Source organism: Pipistrellus hanaki (genome assembly GCF_964339955.1).
Source record: "Pipistrellus hanaki genome assembly, chromosome: 7".
Classification (NCBI taxonomy): Eukaryota; Metazoa; Chordata; class Mammalia; order Chiroptera; family Vespertilionidae; genus Pipistrellus; species Pipistrellus hanaki.
The window spans coordinates 4,409,704-4,427,678 of record NC_140509.1 but is presented as its reverse complement, the minus strand read 5'-3'; the positions used below and the strand labels follow the sequence as shown (position 1 = coordinate 4,427,678).

The window sequence follows — 17,975 nt, the reverse complement described above, 5'->3', positions numbered from 1 at the left end:
ACTGGGGATGTGCTCGCAACCAAGGTACATGCCCTTGACCAGAATTGAACCCTGGACCTTTCAGTCTGCAGACCAATGCTCTGCCAGGGGTCTTCAAACTACGGCCCGCGGGCCGCATAGTCTGATCCGGCCCGCCAGGTTTTTTGGGCAGTGAGCGCAGCCGAGGTGTTACAGTAGGAATTAGTAGTTCATATAGTCCGGCCCTCCAGCTCTCTGAGGGACTGTGATCTGGCCCCCACTTTAAAAAGTTTGAGGACCCCTGCATCCACTGAGCCAAACCGGTTTCGGCTGTTTTTTAATTTTTTAAAAATATATTTTATTGACTTTTACAGAGAGGAAGGGAGAGGGATAGAGAGCTAGAAACACCAATGAGAGAGAAACATCGATCAGCTGCCTCCTGCACACATCCCCACTGGGGATGTGCCCATCACCAAGGTACATGCCCTTGACTAGAATCGAACCTGGGACCCTTGAGTCTGCAGGCTGACGCTCTATCCACTGAGACAAACCGGTTTTGGCAAGAGATTCTTCTTTTAAAAAATATATATTTTATTGATTTCAGAGAGGAAGAGAAAGGAAGAGAGAGGAAAACATCAATGATTAGAGAGAATCATTGATTAGCTGCCTCCTGTACATCCTCTACTGAGGATCGAGCTCGAAACCCAGGCATGTGCCCTTGATCGGAATCAAACTTGGGACCCTTCAGTCTGCAGGCTGACGCTCTATCTACTGAGCAAAACCAGCCAGGGCCATACTTTTTTTTATAGCCACACTAGAGGCCCAGTGCATGAATTCCTGCATGGGTGGGGTCCCTGGAGGTGATCTGCAGAGATGGGGCCCCAGCTTGTGCCCCAGCCTCACAGCCCCACATCCCCAACTGGCACCCTGCCTTGGCCGGGCTCTGCCCCTCACCTGTTCTACCAACCCGCCAATAATGCTAGAGGATTTGGAAGATAGTTGATGAAATCTTTCAGAAAAGAAAGGGAGGAAGTGACAAGAAATATGAGAGAAAAAGAGGGTTAGGTCCCTGGCCGGTGTGGCTCCATTTTTTGGAGCATCATCCTGTGCACCAAACAGTGACGGGTTTGTTTCTAACTATCCCTCTCTCTTCCTCTCTGTAAAAAATTAATAAAATATATTTAAAAATATATATTTTATATTGATTTTTTACAGAGAGGAAGGGAGAGGGATGGTGGCATAGGTAAACATCTAAACTGCTGCCGTGCACAACAATTTCAAAACTACAACTAAAAGACAAAATGCCTATCACCCCCAGAACCACGGGAAAGCTGGCTGAGTGGAAATTCTACAACTAGATAAAAGAACAATCAGGGCACAAGCGCTGAAAAACTGAGGTATGGGGACACGTGCGATATGGGCTGGTGGTGGTCCTGGCTGGAGGCGGATGTTGCTTTCTTCAACCTGAAGAGAGACAAGCTCCCGATCTCTCTGAAGTCCAGTTTTTTAGGAGAAGCTGGACTGTCTGCCATTGGGTCAGAAAGTGAGGGTGGCTTGCTTGCAGAGCTGTGCACAAGAATAATTGTTTGCTTTGCTGGGGCAAAGACTCAAAGACACAGTCAGAGAGGCAGAGAAGGCTCACTGCCAGCCATCACTATTTGCCATGCCCTAGCATAGTAACGCCCTAGACTCCGTCCCACACGATCTACAAATACACCCAAGCTCCAAAGAGTGGCTTTTGCCTATGAATGTCCTTCTCTATTGTAGTTTAACCTAGCAAACTTGCAACCCGGTGCAGACAGCTCCAAAGCCTTCAAGCTCCAAGCAGGGAGGAGAGGTCTGTGGTTCCTGCTGTAGCTCCTGCAGGGTGGCCTCAGATAGTACTGAACTGCACCTTATTGGAGATCCAGAAGCCAGTATGCCTAGTGGTCAGTGTGAGACACCAGATTTCAACTCCTCACATCCATAAGTGACACATTTTGGAGGTGGACTCAGTGACCACCAAAGCCCCACTGAAACAAGGCCTGCAGCATAAGTGTGTCTCTAGCACAGCAGTTCTTCCAATATAGACACAGCAGGTCCTCACAGCCAATTGGCCTGAAGGTCAACTCCTCCCAGTATACCAACAGCAATCAAGGCTTAATTACAGCCGAAACCAGTTTTGCTCAGTGGATAGAGCATTGGCCTGCGGACTGAAAGGTCCCAGGTTCAATTCTGGTCAAGGGCATGTAGCTTGATTGTGGGCACATCCCCAGTGGGAGGTGTGCAAGAGGCAGCTGATCGATGATTCTCTCTCATCGATGTTTCTAATTCTCTATCCCTCTCTCTTCCTCTCTGTAAAAAAAAAAAATCAATAAAAAATATTTTTTTAAAAGGCTTAATTACACCAAAACTTTGCACTCAGCCCACAAAGGGGTATACCAAGAGTGACCACCTTGGGTGATTGAAGAAGCTGAGCTACTGGCACCTATAGGTCACTGATCAACACAGGGAGGCAGCCAAAATGCGGAGACACAGAAGCATGTCATGAATGGGAGAGATGGAGGAAAGTAAACTTTACTGCACGACACAGAGTTCAGAACCACATTTATAAGGTTGCTCAAGGATCTTCTAAAAACCACTAAGAAACTTGATGAGACCTCTAAGAAGCTTAGTGAGACCTCCAAGGACAGGGGTCTTCAAACTACGGCCCGCGGGCCACATGAGGCCCACAGAGGAGTCTGATCCAGCCCGCCAGGTTTTTTTGGCAGTGAGTGCAGCCGAGGTGTTACAGTTCCGCCGCCAGGACCTGCATATGTACACTGTCACTGCACGGCCACTCTGACCCCTCTGCCTCTTTAAGAGCACAGTGCCTGCTGGGGCTCAGAGCGTGCGATGTGCCGCCACACAGGCACGTCTGTGCTGTGCTGTGCGGCAATGATGTAAAAAGGCGCCTGCTTCACCCCCAGGCAACGTGGTGTCTGTGTGCTGTGCCTGCCTGTCAGTGAGGTTCTCCTCCTCTCCCTCCACTGCCTTCACCAAAGGTCGGTCGAAAGTGCCATAGAAAGAAATTTTTGCCAGATGGGGGGTTTCTGCCCGATTGGGGGGTGGGCGGTTGGTGACTCATATGAAAATTCCCCTTTGGGGGGGGGGCGTTCGGTGCTGAAATCAAAATTCTGCCAGTTGGGGGGTGGGCGGTGGGGGGTGGTTGGGAGGTCAGGGCTTTGGTGCTGAATTGCCCATATGGAAAATTCTGCCAGTTTTGGGGGGAAGGTGTTCGGTGCTGATACGAGAAATCAAAATTCTGCCAGGTGGGGGGGGGGGGGGGACTTGGACCAAGTCTCTTTGTGGAAGAATTGAGACTGACAGCATGCCGCCCCAGCCAACAGCCTTTTTTTTTTTCCATGAGGCAACCCTGATCTCATCTTCCTACTAATATAGCCAGGCCCATTCCAAACCAGAAAGTCAACTCCAGTGTAAAAAGACGATTAAAGCCTTTTAAAGGGGTTTACATTAAAAATTTTATATGCATTTTGCATTTCCTTTTCAGTGTTCACATGCTGATTCCGAACATATCAATTTGGCCGTTATATAGGGAGATATAACCGAACCCCATCAGGGACTGAGCTGGTCTGCTTAGAAAAGCCTGCAAGAGGTAAGTGTCCACATCGGGGGCAGAGACCTACTAATGGGAGTTCATACACTGTGTGTGTGTGTGTGTGTGTATATATATATATATATATATATATATATATATATACACACACACACACATATTAGTATTTTACTAATAGCAATTTGGAATCCCTAGGAAACAATGATGTCAAGAAAAAGAAAAATTGACTCCGAGTGTAGGATATTCAAAGAACAGTGGACTTATGATTACTTTTTCACGCGGTACAAAGAAAAAGCTGTGTGTCTGATATGCCAGAATATAGTTGCTGTGTTCAAAGAATACAATTTGCGATGCCACTATCAAACTCAACATAAAGATAAATATGATTGTTTGGTCGGAGAAGTGAGAAAAGATAAAATATTAAAACTGAAACATACACTGACAACTCAGCAAAATACTTTTGTGGAGCAGAAGCAGCTAAATATTTCATCACTGCGGGCAAGTTTTCAAGTTGCCAAGCTAATAGCGCGCAATGGCAGACCATTTGTGGAGGGAGAATTTGTTAAAGAATGCCTTCTTTTTGTTGCCAAAGAGATGTGTCCAGAGAAGGCCGATTTATTTAGTACAGTGAGTCTTTCAGGAGCTACAATGACACGAAGGATTGAAGAAATGGGAGACAATTTGCAGCACCATTTGCAAAACTCTGCAAAAAAACTTTGCTATTTTTCCTTGGCACTCGACAAAAGCAATGATGTTCGTGATTCTGCCCAACTTCTCATTTTTATGCATGGGACAAATGAGTATTTTGAAGTCACAGAAGAGCTTGCTGCACTGCAAAGTATCGAAGGTACAACCACAGGAGTGGATATATATGAAAAGGTTTGCCAAACTGTGAATGGTTTGGAGCTGGACTGGGCTAAACTAGCCAGTGTGACAACTGATGGTGCTCCTAGCATGGTGGGGTCTAAGAGAGGAGTAATTGCTCACATTAAACAAGAGATGGACAAACATAACCATCCTCATCCAATTGCCATACACTGCCTCATCCACCAACAAGCGCTGTTTTTTAAATCACTGAAGTGGGACTCTGTTATGAAAATTGTGGTATCTTGTGTTAATTTCATTAGAGTTCATGCACTAAACCACAGACAATTTCAGGAATTTCTGTCTGAGCTAAATGTTGCCCATGAGGATGTTCTGTACCACACAGAAGTCCGTTGGCTGAGTAGAGGGAGAGTTTTGAAATGTTCCTATGACTTACTTCCGCAGATTACAGCTTTTCTACTTTCAAAAAACAAAGAAGTACCAGAGCTCAATGATGCAGAATGGAAATGGCACCTTGCCTTTCTGACAGATATAACAGAGCTACTCAACAGTTTCCATCTGCAACTTCAAGGAAAGGGGAAGCTCATCTGTGATATGGCATCGCATGTGAAAGCATTTGAAGTAAAATTAGGCCTTCTCATCAAACAAGTAAAGGAGGAAAACTTCAGCCATCTCCCAACAATTCAAAACCTGTCAGTGGACAAACCATTGGTTGCATTCCCAAAGAAAACATGTGTGGATTCACTGGAATTGTTGCAAAAGGAGTTTCAATTTAGATTCAAAGAGCTTCATCTCCATGAACAGGACATACAGCTTTTTCGTAACCCATTTTCTGTTGAGATTGAAAATGTCCTTACAATTTACCAAATGAAACTGGCTGAACTGCAGAATTGTGACTCTCTGAAAGACGCATTCAAGTCAAGTAGCCTTCTGAATTTCTATGCATCTCTCCCCTCTGAGACATATCCAAATATTAGGAACCATGCACTCAAAATGGTAACCATCTTTGGTAGCACTTATGTCTGTGAACAGACTTTTTCAAGAATGAAACATCTGAAATCTCCAACCAGATCAAGATTAACTGATGCCCACTTGCATCACTTGTTACGACTAGCAGTGACAAATATGGAACCAGACATTGACCATCTCATTAGCCAAAAGCAGACCCACAGTTCCCATTGAAATACTGGTAAGTGATCTGTTTATTTATAAATGTTCTTCATTTTATTTATATTATATTTGTTACCTTTTTGCGAAATAAGATATGTGCAGTGGGGGTAGGAATTAGTAGTTCATATAGTCTGGCCCTCCAGCTCTCTGAGGGACCGTGATCTGGCCCCCACTTTAAAAAGTTTGAGGACCCCTGTCCAAGGACCTTAATGAGAATGCCAAAAAAATGGAAAAGGACCAGTCAGAAATTAAGCATACACTGTCTGAAATAAAGAATATACAGTAACTCAACTGTAGATCAATGTACCCCAAGAGTCAAACCAAATATCTGGAATATGAGGAAGCAAAAAATACCCAACCAGAGAGGCAGAAAGAAAGAAGAATCCAAAAGTGTGAGGATAGTGTAAGGAGCCTTTGGGATGGCTTTAAGTGTACCAACATCCAGATTTTTGGGGTGCCAGAAGAAGAAAGAGAGCAGGATATTGAAAGCCTATTGGGAGAAATAATGACAGAAACTTTTCCTATCTAAGTGAAAGAAATAGACTTATAAGTCCAGAAAGTGCACAGAACCCCAAACAAGAGGAATCCAAAGAGGACAACACCAAGACGCATCATAATTAAAATGCCAAGGGCAAAAGACAAAGAGAGAATATTAAAAGCAGCAAGAGAAAAACAGTTAGTTACCTACAAGGGAGCACCCAGAGGATTGTCAGCTGATTTCTCAACAGAAACTATGCAGGCCAGAAGGGAGTGGCAAGAAATATTCAAAGTGATGAACAGCAAGAACCTACAACCAAGATTACTCTACCCAGCAAAGCTATCATTCAGAATTGAAGGTCAGACAAAGAGCTTCACAGACAAGAAAAAGCTAAAGGAATTCATCACCACCAAACCAGGATTACATGAAATGCTGAAGGGTATTTTTTAAGAAGATGAGGAAGGAAAAAAAAGGTAAAGATAAAAATTATGAACAACAAAAAGACAATCAAACACATACCTACCAACAAGAGAATCTAAAAATCAAGTGAATAAAAAAAGCTGAAGAACAGGGTGGACTGGTATATATAATAGAATCAGGAACATAGAAAGGGAGTGGACTGACAATTCTCAGGGGGAAGGGGATCTGAGGGTTACAGGAAGAGATTGGACAAAAATCTTACACCTATGGGTGAAGACAGTGGTAGGGGTAAGGGTATGGGGTGGGGGTGGGGGACCAGGTGGAGGGGAGTTATGGGGGGAAAAAGAGGAACACTTGTAATAATCTGAACAATAAAGATTTATTATTAAAAAAAGAACACTTCAGTAAATTTTTTGGTAGACATTATATACATACTAGAGGCCCAGTGCATGAAATTCAGTCACGGTGGTGGTGGGGATCCCTTAGCCTAGCCTGCACTTTTGCAGTCCAGGAGCTTTTGGGGGATGTCTGACTGCCATGGAGGTAGAAGCTCCCACCACCTCCGCTGTGCTCACCAGCTGTGAGCCCAGCTTCTGGCTAAGCAGTGCTTCCCTGTGGGATCGCACTAACCACCAGGGGGAAGCTCCTGCATTGAGTGCTGCCCCCTGGTGATCTATTTGCATATTAGTCTTTTATTACATAGGATTTTTGTTGGGTATACATACCTAAAACTGGAATTGCTTGATCATAGAATAATGTAGGCTCAAATTTATGTATTGTCAATCTGGCTGACATGGTTCAGTGGTTGAGTGTTGACCTATGAACTAGGAGGTCATGGTTTGATTCCTGGTAAAGGGCACATAACTGGGGTACAGTCTCAATCCCCAGTGTGGGGCATGCCGGAGGCAGCCGATCAATGATTTTGTCTCATCATTGATGTTTCTACCTTTCTCTCCCTCTCCCTTCCTCTCTGAAATCAATAAAAATATATATTTAAAAAACTATGTACTGCCAGAAAATTGTCCAAAGTGGTTGTACCAATTTCTATTCCCATCATCCATGTATGAGAGCTCCAGTTCATCCACATCCTTGCCAACTTTTGCTATTTTTTTGTGAGCAATCATCTGATTTATAAAAAGATGTAACAAAATCTTAAATGACACAAAATATAATTTTCAAAACACCAATAAGTGAGTGTATTTAACCATTCTCAGCTCATAACAGCAAGTGCGTGAGGGAGCAGTAACACATGTTGTAGCATGTTTAATAAACCTGCAACAGAGAAAGTTGGTTGAAGAAAACCAGAGAGCCGAACCGGTTTGGCTTAGTGGATAGAGCGTCGGCCTGCGGACTGAAGGGTCCCGGGTTCGATTCTGGTCAAGGGCACTAACCTTGGTTACGGGCACATCCCCAGTGGGGGGTGTGCAAGAGGCAGCTGATCGATGTTTCTCTCTCATTGATGTTTCTAACTCTTTATCCCTCTCTCTTTCTCTCTCTAAAAAAATCAATAAAATATATTTTTAAAAAAAAATAAAAGCAGAGAAACTTTGTCTTTTAAGTATTAGAACTGAGGGGCTCCATAAGCATCTGCATCCACTCAGTGTTGCACCTATGGTTAGACATGTCATGATGGGAACTCCAGGGATCTTTCTGATTCTTCGTTTAAGGTCCCGGCCAACTGTCACCACAATATAACAGTCGTGCTGAGTATTCTCTGTATTAAGCAGTCATCTGCATAGGCTCCTTTGTGGGGGCATGGTAATCACTCAAATCTTGGATCCTTGGTAATCCTTAGAGCCACTCAATACTTCTGTCCCACTTTCTCAATTTCAGCCATTCCAATCAGTTATACGAGGGATATACCTGGCATAAAGACATCCATCACTGCTTGCACTAAGTCCAGTCTGGCCTTATTGGAAAAGCTGACAAAGTTGGTATCCAGCAGGATGTGGTAAGGTGCTGTGCGATATTGAAAGAATATGCAGGAGGGGTGAGGGGAACTTCTCTTTTCTTTGTCTTTAGGTTTTAATCTATCCTTTTCTTTAAGCCTCTGATCTCGGAGACTAAACATTCGCTTCATGGTAACATACTTCCTTTTTTGTTTTGTTTTGTTTCCCCATGTTCACACCACACTCCTGTTTCTTCCGCCATTTTGTTCTTGTTACCTTTTTCAGTTTAGTCATTCTGTAGAGATGTAGTGTTATTGCATTGTTGGTGGTTTTTTTTTTTTTTAGAGAGTTAGAAACATCTCTCCCATTGATGTTTCTAGCTCTCTATCCCTTTCCCTTCCTCTCTGTGAAAAATCAATAAAATATATTTTAAAAGGAAAGAAAAAAGAAATAAGAAAAAAAGAACAAATTAAATCCAAAGCAAACAAAGAAGGAAATAAGAAAGATTAGAGCAGAAAATTATGAAGTTCAGAACAAAACAGTACAGAAAAACCATTAAAATAAATAAACCTCTAGACAGACACAAGGAGAAAAGTTCTGCTTTGGCACTTCCCCTAGCTGCTCCCTCTGCCTGAAATGCTTGGACTGTTCCTTTTCCTGCCTCCAGACCCCTTTCCAGGCCACTCCACCAATTAGCTCAATGTCTTCCCACTCTTTGTGTGTCTCTCTCCCCAACAGCTCCATACCACTCACTGCAATCTGTCATTTGTTATGTCTGAAGCAATACACTGACTCCATGGCCCTGTAGATTGTAATTGGCTGACAGCTTTCTCCTTCCCCCTCCCCCTGAGTCAGCCTATGGGCTAGTTCCTTGCTTGTCTCCCATGCCCGCAGGAAGGTCTCAGAGTGTTATCAGCAATCTCTGGTATAAAGAGTCCTCCAGAAAAGAATGAAAGTATTTAGTTTAGCCCTGGCCAGTGTTGCTAGTGGTTAGAGTGTCAGCCTGCGCACTGAGGGTCAAGGGTTCCCTTCCTGGTGAAGGGCACATACCCCGGTTGCAGGTTCCATCCCTCCACTACTTCCTGTAATAACGGCTCCTTGCCATGTCCCTCTGCAGCTACTCATCCAAAGGTGGAGTTTGCCCTATACTCTTGAATCTGGGTTGGCCTGGTGACTTGCTTTGGTCAGTAGAACAGGGTGAAAGCAAGTGTGCCCCAACCTCAGGACACCTTGCACACACTGCTCTCAGTCCTAGATCCTGCCAGCAAACAAGCCGTGGCTCTCACCTTGAATTTATGGTAAGCCTCCAGTAGGCCTCAGTGCTAGCTGACCATGTGCTATTTTTCTGCCTGGAGCGTGCAGACCCGGTTACACAGACCTTTTAAGGGTATGAAGACATGGCCAGTTATGAAGGTACCCATTTGCATCTCTATTTCTGTATGTCCCTTTCCTAAAATTGATATGCCCGTGAACTGTTTATAGATTCTCATTTCTCTCTTCTGCTTAGGTTACTGAAATCAAGGGGTTCACCGCTGGGGTGCTATTAAAAAGTGAGCCCCTTGGCCAGCCAGCTGGTTCAGTGTTTGAGCTTTGACCTATGACGCAGGAGGTCATGGTTCAATTCCCAGTCAGGGCATATGCCTGGGGTTTGGGCTTGATCCCCAGTGTGCATGCGTATGGCGGGGGGGGGGGGGGGGGGGGAGCAATGCAGAAGGCCGCCAATTGATGTCTCTCATCATTGATGTTTCTATATCTCTCTCCCTTCCTCTCTGAAATAATATATATATTCTATTAAATGAGGCCCAAGGTTGCAGGTTCAATCCCCAGTGAGGGCACATACAAGAATCAACCAATGAATGCATAAATAGGTGGAACAACAAATTAATCTCTCTCTCCCCCCCACTTCTTCCTTCTCTAAAATCAATTTTTAAAAAATATATTTTATTGGTTTTTTACAGAGAGGAAGGGAGAGAGAGAGATAGAAACATTGATGAGAGAGAAACATCGATCAGCTGCCTCCTGCACATCCCCTAGGATGTGCCCACAACCAAGGTACGTGCCCTTAACTGGAATCGAACCTGGGACCTTTCAGTCCGCAGGTCAACGCTCTATCCACTGAGCCAAACTGGTTTCGGCTAAAATCAATTTTTAAAGAAGATAAAAATAAAAAGAAACATAGTTGTCAAGACATAGTTTTATTTATTGCTGGGAGTAACGGAGACAGGGATTCCTATCCAAAGCTCGGCCTCCCGGAAGGGAGACTTAGTCACAGCTATATACACTATTTGGTCAGTTACAGGTTGACTTCTTCTTTGGAATTGGCTACACTTATCAGGCTGGGCTCCTGCCAAGGTTATTCTGTTTACAGCCGATCTGCAAAACACTGTGCTACATTTTAACAGTTAGCAAGAAGGGTGTTCAGTAAGAACGGTTCAGACCTTGAGATCCCTGTTCTAACACTTTCCAATTGCCCACTTGTCATTCTCCCAAGGTAGGGAAATGTAAATACATCTAGGCTGCCAAACCAAAGAACAATTAAAAAATTTTTTTTATTGATTTCAGAGAGGAAGGAAGAGGGAGAGATAGAAACATCAACGATGGGAGAATCATTGACTAATGATTGACTAATTGACTAATGAATCCTTTAGCAAGTCAAGAGGCTTCTAATTCTTTGCTCTAAACAAAATGAAAAGAGAATCTAATTGATTTGTTAGCTTGAATATCATTACAAATAATTCTAATGATGGCTCATTATGTGATTTTTGGCATATATTTCAGAAGGAGTTCAAAGAAGTGTGTGTCATTCTGTTATAAAAGGATTTCCATTCCTATTTATTTATTTTTTAAAGATTGTGTGTCTATAACTGAGCTGAAACAGAGCAGACCAGCAAGGAGTGAAGCAGACCGCTGAGGAGCAGAGCAGAGCGGTAGCTGGAGAGGGGCCGCCTGACCCCAGGACTGCCTCGCGTCTGCCTGTTTTCAGAGCTGTGCTCTATCACAATTGAGTTATTTTGCAATGAATAAAGTTTCCTTTTTCAAACTCCCCCCATATATATATATATATATATATATATATATATATATATATATATATATATATATATATATCGGGTCTAGTAATAATTAATGTCGTTTTTAAACATTCGTTTAAAATCTTGCTTGGCATTGACTTGTATTGACATAACCTTCAAACTCGTGGTATCTACAGAACGTGTGAAGTGCAATTAACAAGTTTTGCTTGAAAAAGTTTGTGTTTGGTTTGTTTTTTGTTGCAAAACTAGGGCTAAGAAGATGGCGGATGAAGAGCATATTCGGCACTGCATGCTTTACGAGTTCCAATTAGGAAGAAAAGCAAGTGAGGCTGCAAAAAACATCTGTAGTGCTCTTGGTCAAGATGCAGTTAGCGCCAGAAAATGCCAGCGTTGGTTTGAGAAATTTCGCGAGGGAAATTTTTCGTTAGATGACAAGAGTGGTTGAGGCCGTATGTCCAATTTTGATCAAGAAGCTCTTCAAGCTCTTTTGATGCAAAATCCTCAAATTACCCAACAAGAGCTTGCGACAACTTTAAATTGTTCACAAAAAACAATTTCCAATCAATTGCGTGCACTTGGCAAAGTCCAAAAGTTTGGAAAATGGGTTCCTCATGAGTTGACCGACAACAACCGTAATCAAAGAGTCACAATTTGCAGTTCGCTCCTCTCTCGTCAAAACTGTTTGCCGTTTTTAGAGCAAATTGTTACCGGAGATGAAGAATGGGTGCTGTATGTTAATTTGAAAAGGCGGCCTCAATGGTTGGACAAAAATGAGGCTCCGCAGCCCACGCCAAAACCTGACTTGCATGCGAAAAAAGTGATGTTGTGTGTTTGGTGGAATTTTAAAGGAATTCTTCATTATGAACTTTTACCATCTAACCAAACCATTACAAGTGCAGTGTATAGTGCCCAATTGGAAAGATTAGCCCAAGCTTTAAGAGAAAAAGAACCTGCGCTGATTAATCGGAAGGGCGTAATTCTTCACCACGATAACGCACGACTGCATACTGCAAGAATCACTGCTGAAAAACTGCGCCAGTTGGAATGGGAAGTTCTCCCTCAACCTGCATATTCTCCTGATATTGCCCCTTCCGATTACCATTTGTTTCGTTCTTTGCAAAACTTTCTTCTTGGAAAAAAATTTAATAATGAAGAATGCCTCAAAAATGCATTGACCGAATTTTTTGCATCAAAATCACAAGAATTTTACAACAGAGGGATTAAAATGCTTCCTGAGCGTTGGGCACAAGTAGTAGAAAACAATGGCAACTATATTGTTGATTAAATTTTGTTGTATTGTTTAAATAAATTCGATTTAAAAAAGTATTAGAAAACGACATTAATTATTACTAGACCTAATATATATTCAGAGAGAGAGGGAGAGGGGGAGAGAAATAGAAAGGTCAATGATGAGAGTCATAGATCGGCTGCCTCCTGCAAACCCCACACCGGTGATTGAGGCCACAACCTGGAAAAGTGCCATAACTGGGAATCGAACCATGACCTCCTGGTTTATAGGTTGATGTCCAACCACTGAGCCACACCAGCTGGGCACTGTTTCTTTTTAGTAAAAGCTATCTGAATTTAATGGCCTTTTTGTTTAATTAATTAAACAAAACAAATAATTATTAGTTTGGGCCCTGATCCAGGGTTTTTAGGCTTATAATGTGAATCCCTTTGGCGGTAGGGATGATAATAAGAGTTGACTCTAAACAAAATTGGCTCTGGCTGGCTTGGCTCAGTAGTTAGAGCATCGACCTGTGGATCCAAAGGGCTTGGGTTTGATTCCTGGTCAAGAGCATGGACTTTAATTATACAATAGGTTCCCCAGCCCCTCCCTGGGGCACATGCAGGAGGCAGCCAATTGATGTCTCTCTCTCACATTGGTGTTTCTTCCCTTTTCCCTCCCTTCCATTCTCTCTAGAAATCAATAGAAAAATATCTTCAAGTGAGGACTTAAAAAAAAATTGTTACATCCTTTGTATTGTTTGGGGTGAACAAAATCTACCCAAGTAAACAAGGTCCTCCTATTACGGTAAAAATAAAGTTGAGCTAAGAGACCCTAAAGGCTCCAGGTACGAAGTCCACTGCACACACACCTGTTCCCAGGTGGCCCGCCCACCACCACTTACCCAGGAGCCAGATCTCCGCCGGGCGTCAGTTCCCTCGTGAACCTCAGTCAGGGCCTGGGGAAGAGTGAACCTCAGTCAGGGCCTGGGGAAGAGTCAGAAAAAGCCTTCCACCCTTGCTCCACGACAACCTCCTGAAGAACATTTTCCACCAGCAGCTCAGATTGGGGTCTCACTCTTCCTTATTATCGCCCCAACTGGTTAAATCCCAATCACACACTCTCGCCCTGCGAGCCAATCAGGGTCTTTCTTTCCTCTTCTCCTTTTGTTATTTTTAATTAATTTATTTTTATTTATAAACCTCACCTTGTGCTCCTGCAACTCTTGTTCCCACCAGCCTCAGTAAGAGAGTCCCACCCTGCCTGGCCAGTGTGGCTCAGTTGGTTGAGCATTCTCCCATGCACCAAGAGGTCACCAGTTTGATTCCGGGTCAGGGCACATACCTGGATTGTGGGCTTGATCCCCAGTAGGGGGCATGCAAGAGGCAGCTGATTGATGTTTTTGTCTCTCAGAGATGTTTCTCTCTCTCCCTCTCCCTTGCTCTTGCTCTCTAAAAGTCAATAAAAACACATTTTTTTAAAAGAGGGAGTCCCTTGCTGAAACCGGTTTGGCTCAGTGGTAGAGCGTCAGTCTGCAGACTGAAAGGTCCCAGGTTCGATTCCGGTCAGGCACATCCCCGGTAGGCGGCTGGTAAATGTTTCTCTCTCATCGAGGTTTCTAGCTCTCTCTCTCTCTCCCTTCCTCTCTGTAAAAAATCAATAAAATATATTTTTAAAAAATAATAAAAGAGGGAGTTCCACCCAGCTGCACTCTCCCCCCAGGAGCATGCTCACCTCTCCCCGCCCCCTCCTCTTCCCCACAGGCGCACATCTCCCAAACTCTAAGGGTCCCCAAGAGACTTGCAACCAGGGGGGCAGTGGGCAGAGCAGCTCATCCTAGAACCTGTCTCCAAGGCCCCCTTCCTCTGACTTCTCAGTGAGCCAGAGCAGCCCTGCCTCAGCTCATCTTTCCTACATTTCTAGAGCCAGAGCAGCCCCACCCGGCTCTCCTGCTGCTTCTTCTATTCTTCTACCCTGAGCCCTTCCCTGTCCCACTGTCCCCAGTTCTCTCTCTCTCCCTGGAATTAGGGTCAAGCCAGGCAGGTGCAGGACCTGCAGCTACCACGCCCCTTAATCCTGGCATTGCTGAGCACAGGCGTCCATCCCAGCTCCCTGACCCAGACAGCTGTCGGGCTGCAGGTTAGGATGGCAGAGGAGGAGGGTTATGAGGGGGAAGAGGATGTGTTCCTGGCTTTTGCCCAGGGACCGTCCGTCTCCTCCCAGGGGTCCCATACGGCAGGCCTTGGACAAGGCCTTCTTTATATTCCTGGCCCTCTTTCTGACCCTACTGATGCTGGAGGCTCTTTACAAGCTCCTGTGGCCACTGCCATGGGCAACATTTGGGGAATGGCTTCTGGGAACACCTCAGAAGGAGGATGAGCTGGAACTGTGACCACCTTTTCCATAAACACCCTCTTACCCTGGCAAGGAGGTGAGAGGGGAGATGGGGGAGGTGGGACTGTTGGGAACTATGGAGGGGACACTTGGATAGTTAAGAGCAGCTGTCTAAAATTTCTGCACCTAAACTCCAGGAAACTATTTAAAAGTTAGTGCTTTTCACATATTTTTAAGTAAGCATCTAAATTTTTTTCATCATTGAAATTGTTTCAAGGATGTAATTCCTGGCATATTGAAAATATTCACATTTTAGGCCTATTTTTTCTCAGTGGTTAGAGCATTGGCCCTCAGACTGAGGGTCTGCGGTTCCATTCTGGTCAAGGGCACATACCTGGGTTGCAGGATGAGCATGTGCAGGATATAATCAATTGATGTGTCTCTCTCACATCGATGTTTCTCTTTCTCTCTCCCTCCATCCCTCCCTCCCTTCCACTCTCACTTAAAAAAATCAATGGGGAGCCAAAACTGGTTTGGCTCAGTGGATAGAGCATCAGCCTGTGGACTGAAAGGTCCTGGGTTCGATTCCGGTCAAGGGCATGTGCCTGGGTTGCGGGCACACCCCCAGTAGGAGGTGTGCAAGAGGCAGCTGATCAATGATTCTCTCATCGATGTTTCTCTCTATCCCTCTACTTTCCTCTGTAAAAATCAATAAAAAGGGTAATATGCTAATTAGAGCAGATATACCTGTATTCTGGACATCCTTCCTGACAAAGCCAGGGCCCAAGCAAAGTTGCCCAGGGTCTCAGGTACCTGTGGCCGGCTGGAGGAGGAAAGCATGAGTCCCAGGTGTGAGGGGTGAGGCAGAGGCAGTTAGGGGTGATCAGGCTGGCAGGTGACCAGTTACAGGTGATCAGGCTATCAGGCAGGCAGGCAGGCGAGCAGTTAGGAGCCAGTGGTCTGGACTGCAAGAGGGATGTCCGACTGCCATTATAGGCCCGATCTCATAGGAATCCCAAGAGGATGCAGGCGGGGCTGAGGGATTTCCCCCTCTGTGCACGATTTTGTGCACTGGGCCTCTAGTTTTTAAATAAGACAATTAAATTACACTTTTGAATATCCAGAGGAATTGAAATATCAGAATTGGAACATTAAAAATACATAAAGCCCTAGCTGGTTTGGCTCAGTGGATAGTGTTGGGCTGGGGACTGAAGGGTCCCAGGTTTGACTCCCAGACAGGACACATGCCTGTGTTGTGGGCTTGATCCCCAGTGTGGAATGTGCAGGAGCCGCCAATCAATGATTCTCTCTCATCACTGATGTTTCTCTCCCTCTCTGAAATCAATAAAACAAAAAAGCGTATGATTTAAAAAAAAAATAAGCTCTCTACATTTGGGAAACATTATTTTTCTTCTTTTCCTCCTTGAACTCCTACAACCATTCCACTTTTCCTGAGACAATTTTATGCTTTTATACTTGAAAGTCTCTGATGAAAAATATTTTTCTTTCTTGTGACCAAAATTTTAGTTTTTAAAAAATTTCTTCAGGGTTACCATTACAACTGTAATGACAACAGAACTGATCAAATAGCATGAAGATTGTACACAATTTTATCATTGTTAAAAATTTTTAAATACATTTTTTATTTTTTAATTTATTTTATTGATTCTTTACAGGAAGAGAGAGGGAGAGTTAGAAACATCGATGAGAATCATCAATCAGCGGCCTCTTGCACACCCCCAACCAGGGATGTGCCCGCAACCAAGGTACATGCCCTTGACTGGAATCGAACCTGGGACCTTTCATTCGCAGGCTGATGCTCTATCCACTGAGACAAACCACTTTCTGCTAAAAATAATTTTTAATGAGTAGATGCAGTGGTGTTTATGGTGCCTATATATCTGTTTATTTAAGACAAGGTAAGATTATCTCTAAGCAAATTCTTGGTTGAGAAGTGTACTTTTAAAAAAAAAAAATGTATATTTTATTGATTTTCCAGAGAGGAAGGAAGAGGGATAGAGAGCTAGAAACGTAGATGAGAGAGAAACAGATGAGATGACCGGAATCGAACCTGGGAACTTTCAGTCCCCAGACCAACGCTCTATCCACTGAGCAAAACTGTTTTCGGCGAGAACTGTACTTTTTTTTTTTTTAAGAGGAAGAGTCTATTGTAAAAAGGGAAAAGGAAAGAAAAGAGCCTCCACTGGAGGCATTTACTCGGGAAGACTCATTTGGGGAAAGTTGAGGATCTGAATATTAAATTCCTTCGTCTTCCAAGTCCTGTGCTATCTGGAGAGCTCCTTCTCCTGGATTCTAAGCCGGCAGCTTGGGGCCTGAAGGCGGCGCGATGTTCTTTCATGGAAGGGCGGGCTGAGGCTCCGGCCGGGGTTCGAGAGGTTGGAACTCTGCGGTCCAAGGCGACAAGATGCTCACCGCCCGGAGTGCGCGGCGGTGCTGGCGGTGCCTTTTGGTCGCCCCAGGACCTCCCTCACCTTTGGACCCAACCTTGCCTCCAGCCCCTGCAGCCTCCCCAAAACGGGGCGAGGGGGTGCGGTGAGGCGGGCGTCCACGTTGGCTTCTCTCTTCGTTCTTTCCTCAGCTCTCCGGGGGGAAGGAGACGAGGCCCGAGACCCGAGGCTCCTTTCGTCCGCGGCCTCCGGCGCCATTCGCAGACCCTCCTCCAAGCCCTCCGGGTCCCAGCCCCGGGCCCTGGCCTCAGGACGGGCGGAGAAGCACCTGCGTCCCTCTTACTTGCTGGTCACTCGTTCTGTGGTGACGCTTGAAAAGCAAATAACAATGTAAAGCAGCAGCACGCTGTGGTCCTGTGTGTGCACGTGCGTCGCTTTCCGGAGCGGGAGGCGTGGAAGTAGCCGGGCGCGCAGCCCGGGGCGGGAGGGTAGGCGCCACCGGCGGGAGCAGGCACCCGGCGGGTCGGAGGGCAGCGCGGGCGGGCTCCACAACAGCCCCTCGGAAGGAAAGGGCCTATTTCCCGCCTGAAACTCCCGCCGCCGGTGCACCTGGCGCAGCTCGGAGGGCCCAACTCCCC

General features: G+C 44.9%; 1 protein-coding gene and 1 pseudogene across 2 annotated transcripts; one reads left to right on the top strand and one right to left on the bottom strand.

The window, feature by feature from the left end:
- Window positions 1–8,007: 8,007 nt before the first annotated feature.
- LOC311626213 (rRNA-processing protein FCF1 homolog) lies at window positions 8,008–8,665 on the bottom strand (annotated as a pseudogene). The gene has a single exon. The product of its transcript is annotated as an rRNA-processing protein FCF1 homolog (transcript).
- A 5,450-nt stretch (window positions 8,666–14,115) lies between these two features.
- SMIM40 (small integral membrane protein 40) lies at window positions 14,116–15,374 on the top strand. Its single transcript, XM_084891302.1, is given in 2 exon segments — window positions 14,116–14,803; window positions 14,805–15,374. Coding segments are annotated over 2 exon segments (246 nt in total). The 5' UTR covers window positions 14,116–14,740; the 3' UTR covers window positions 14,988–15,374.
- Window positions 15,375–17,975: the final 2,601 nt, after the last annotated feature.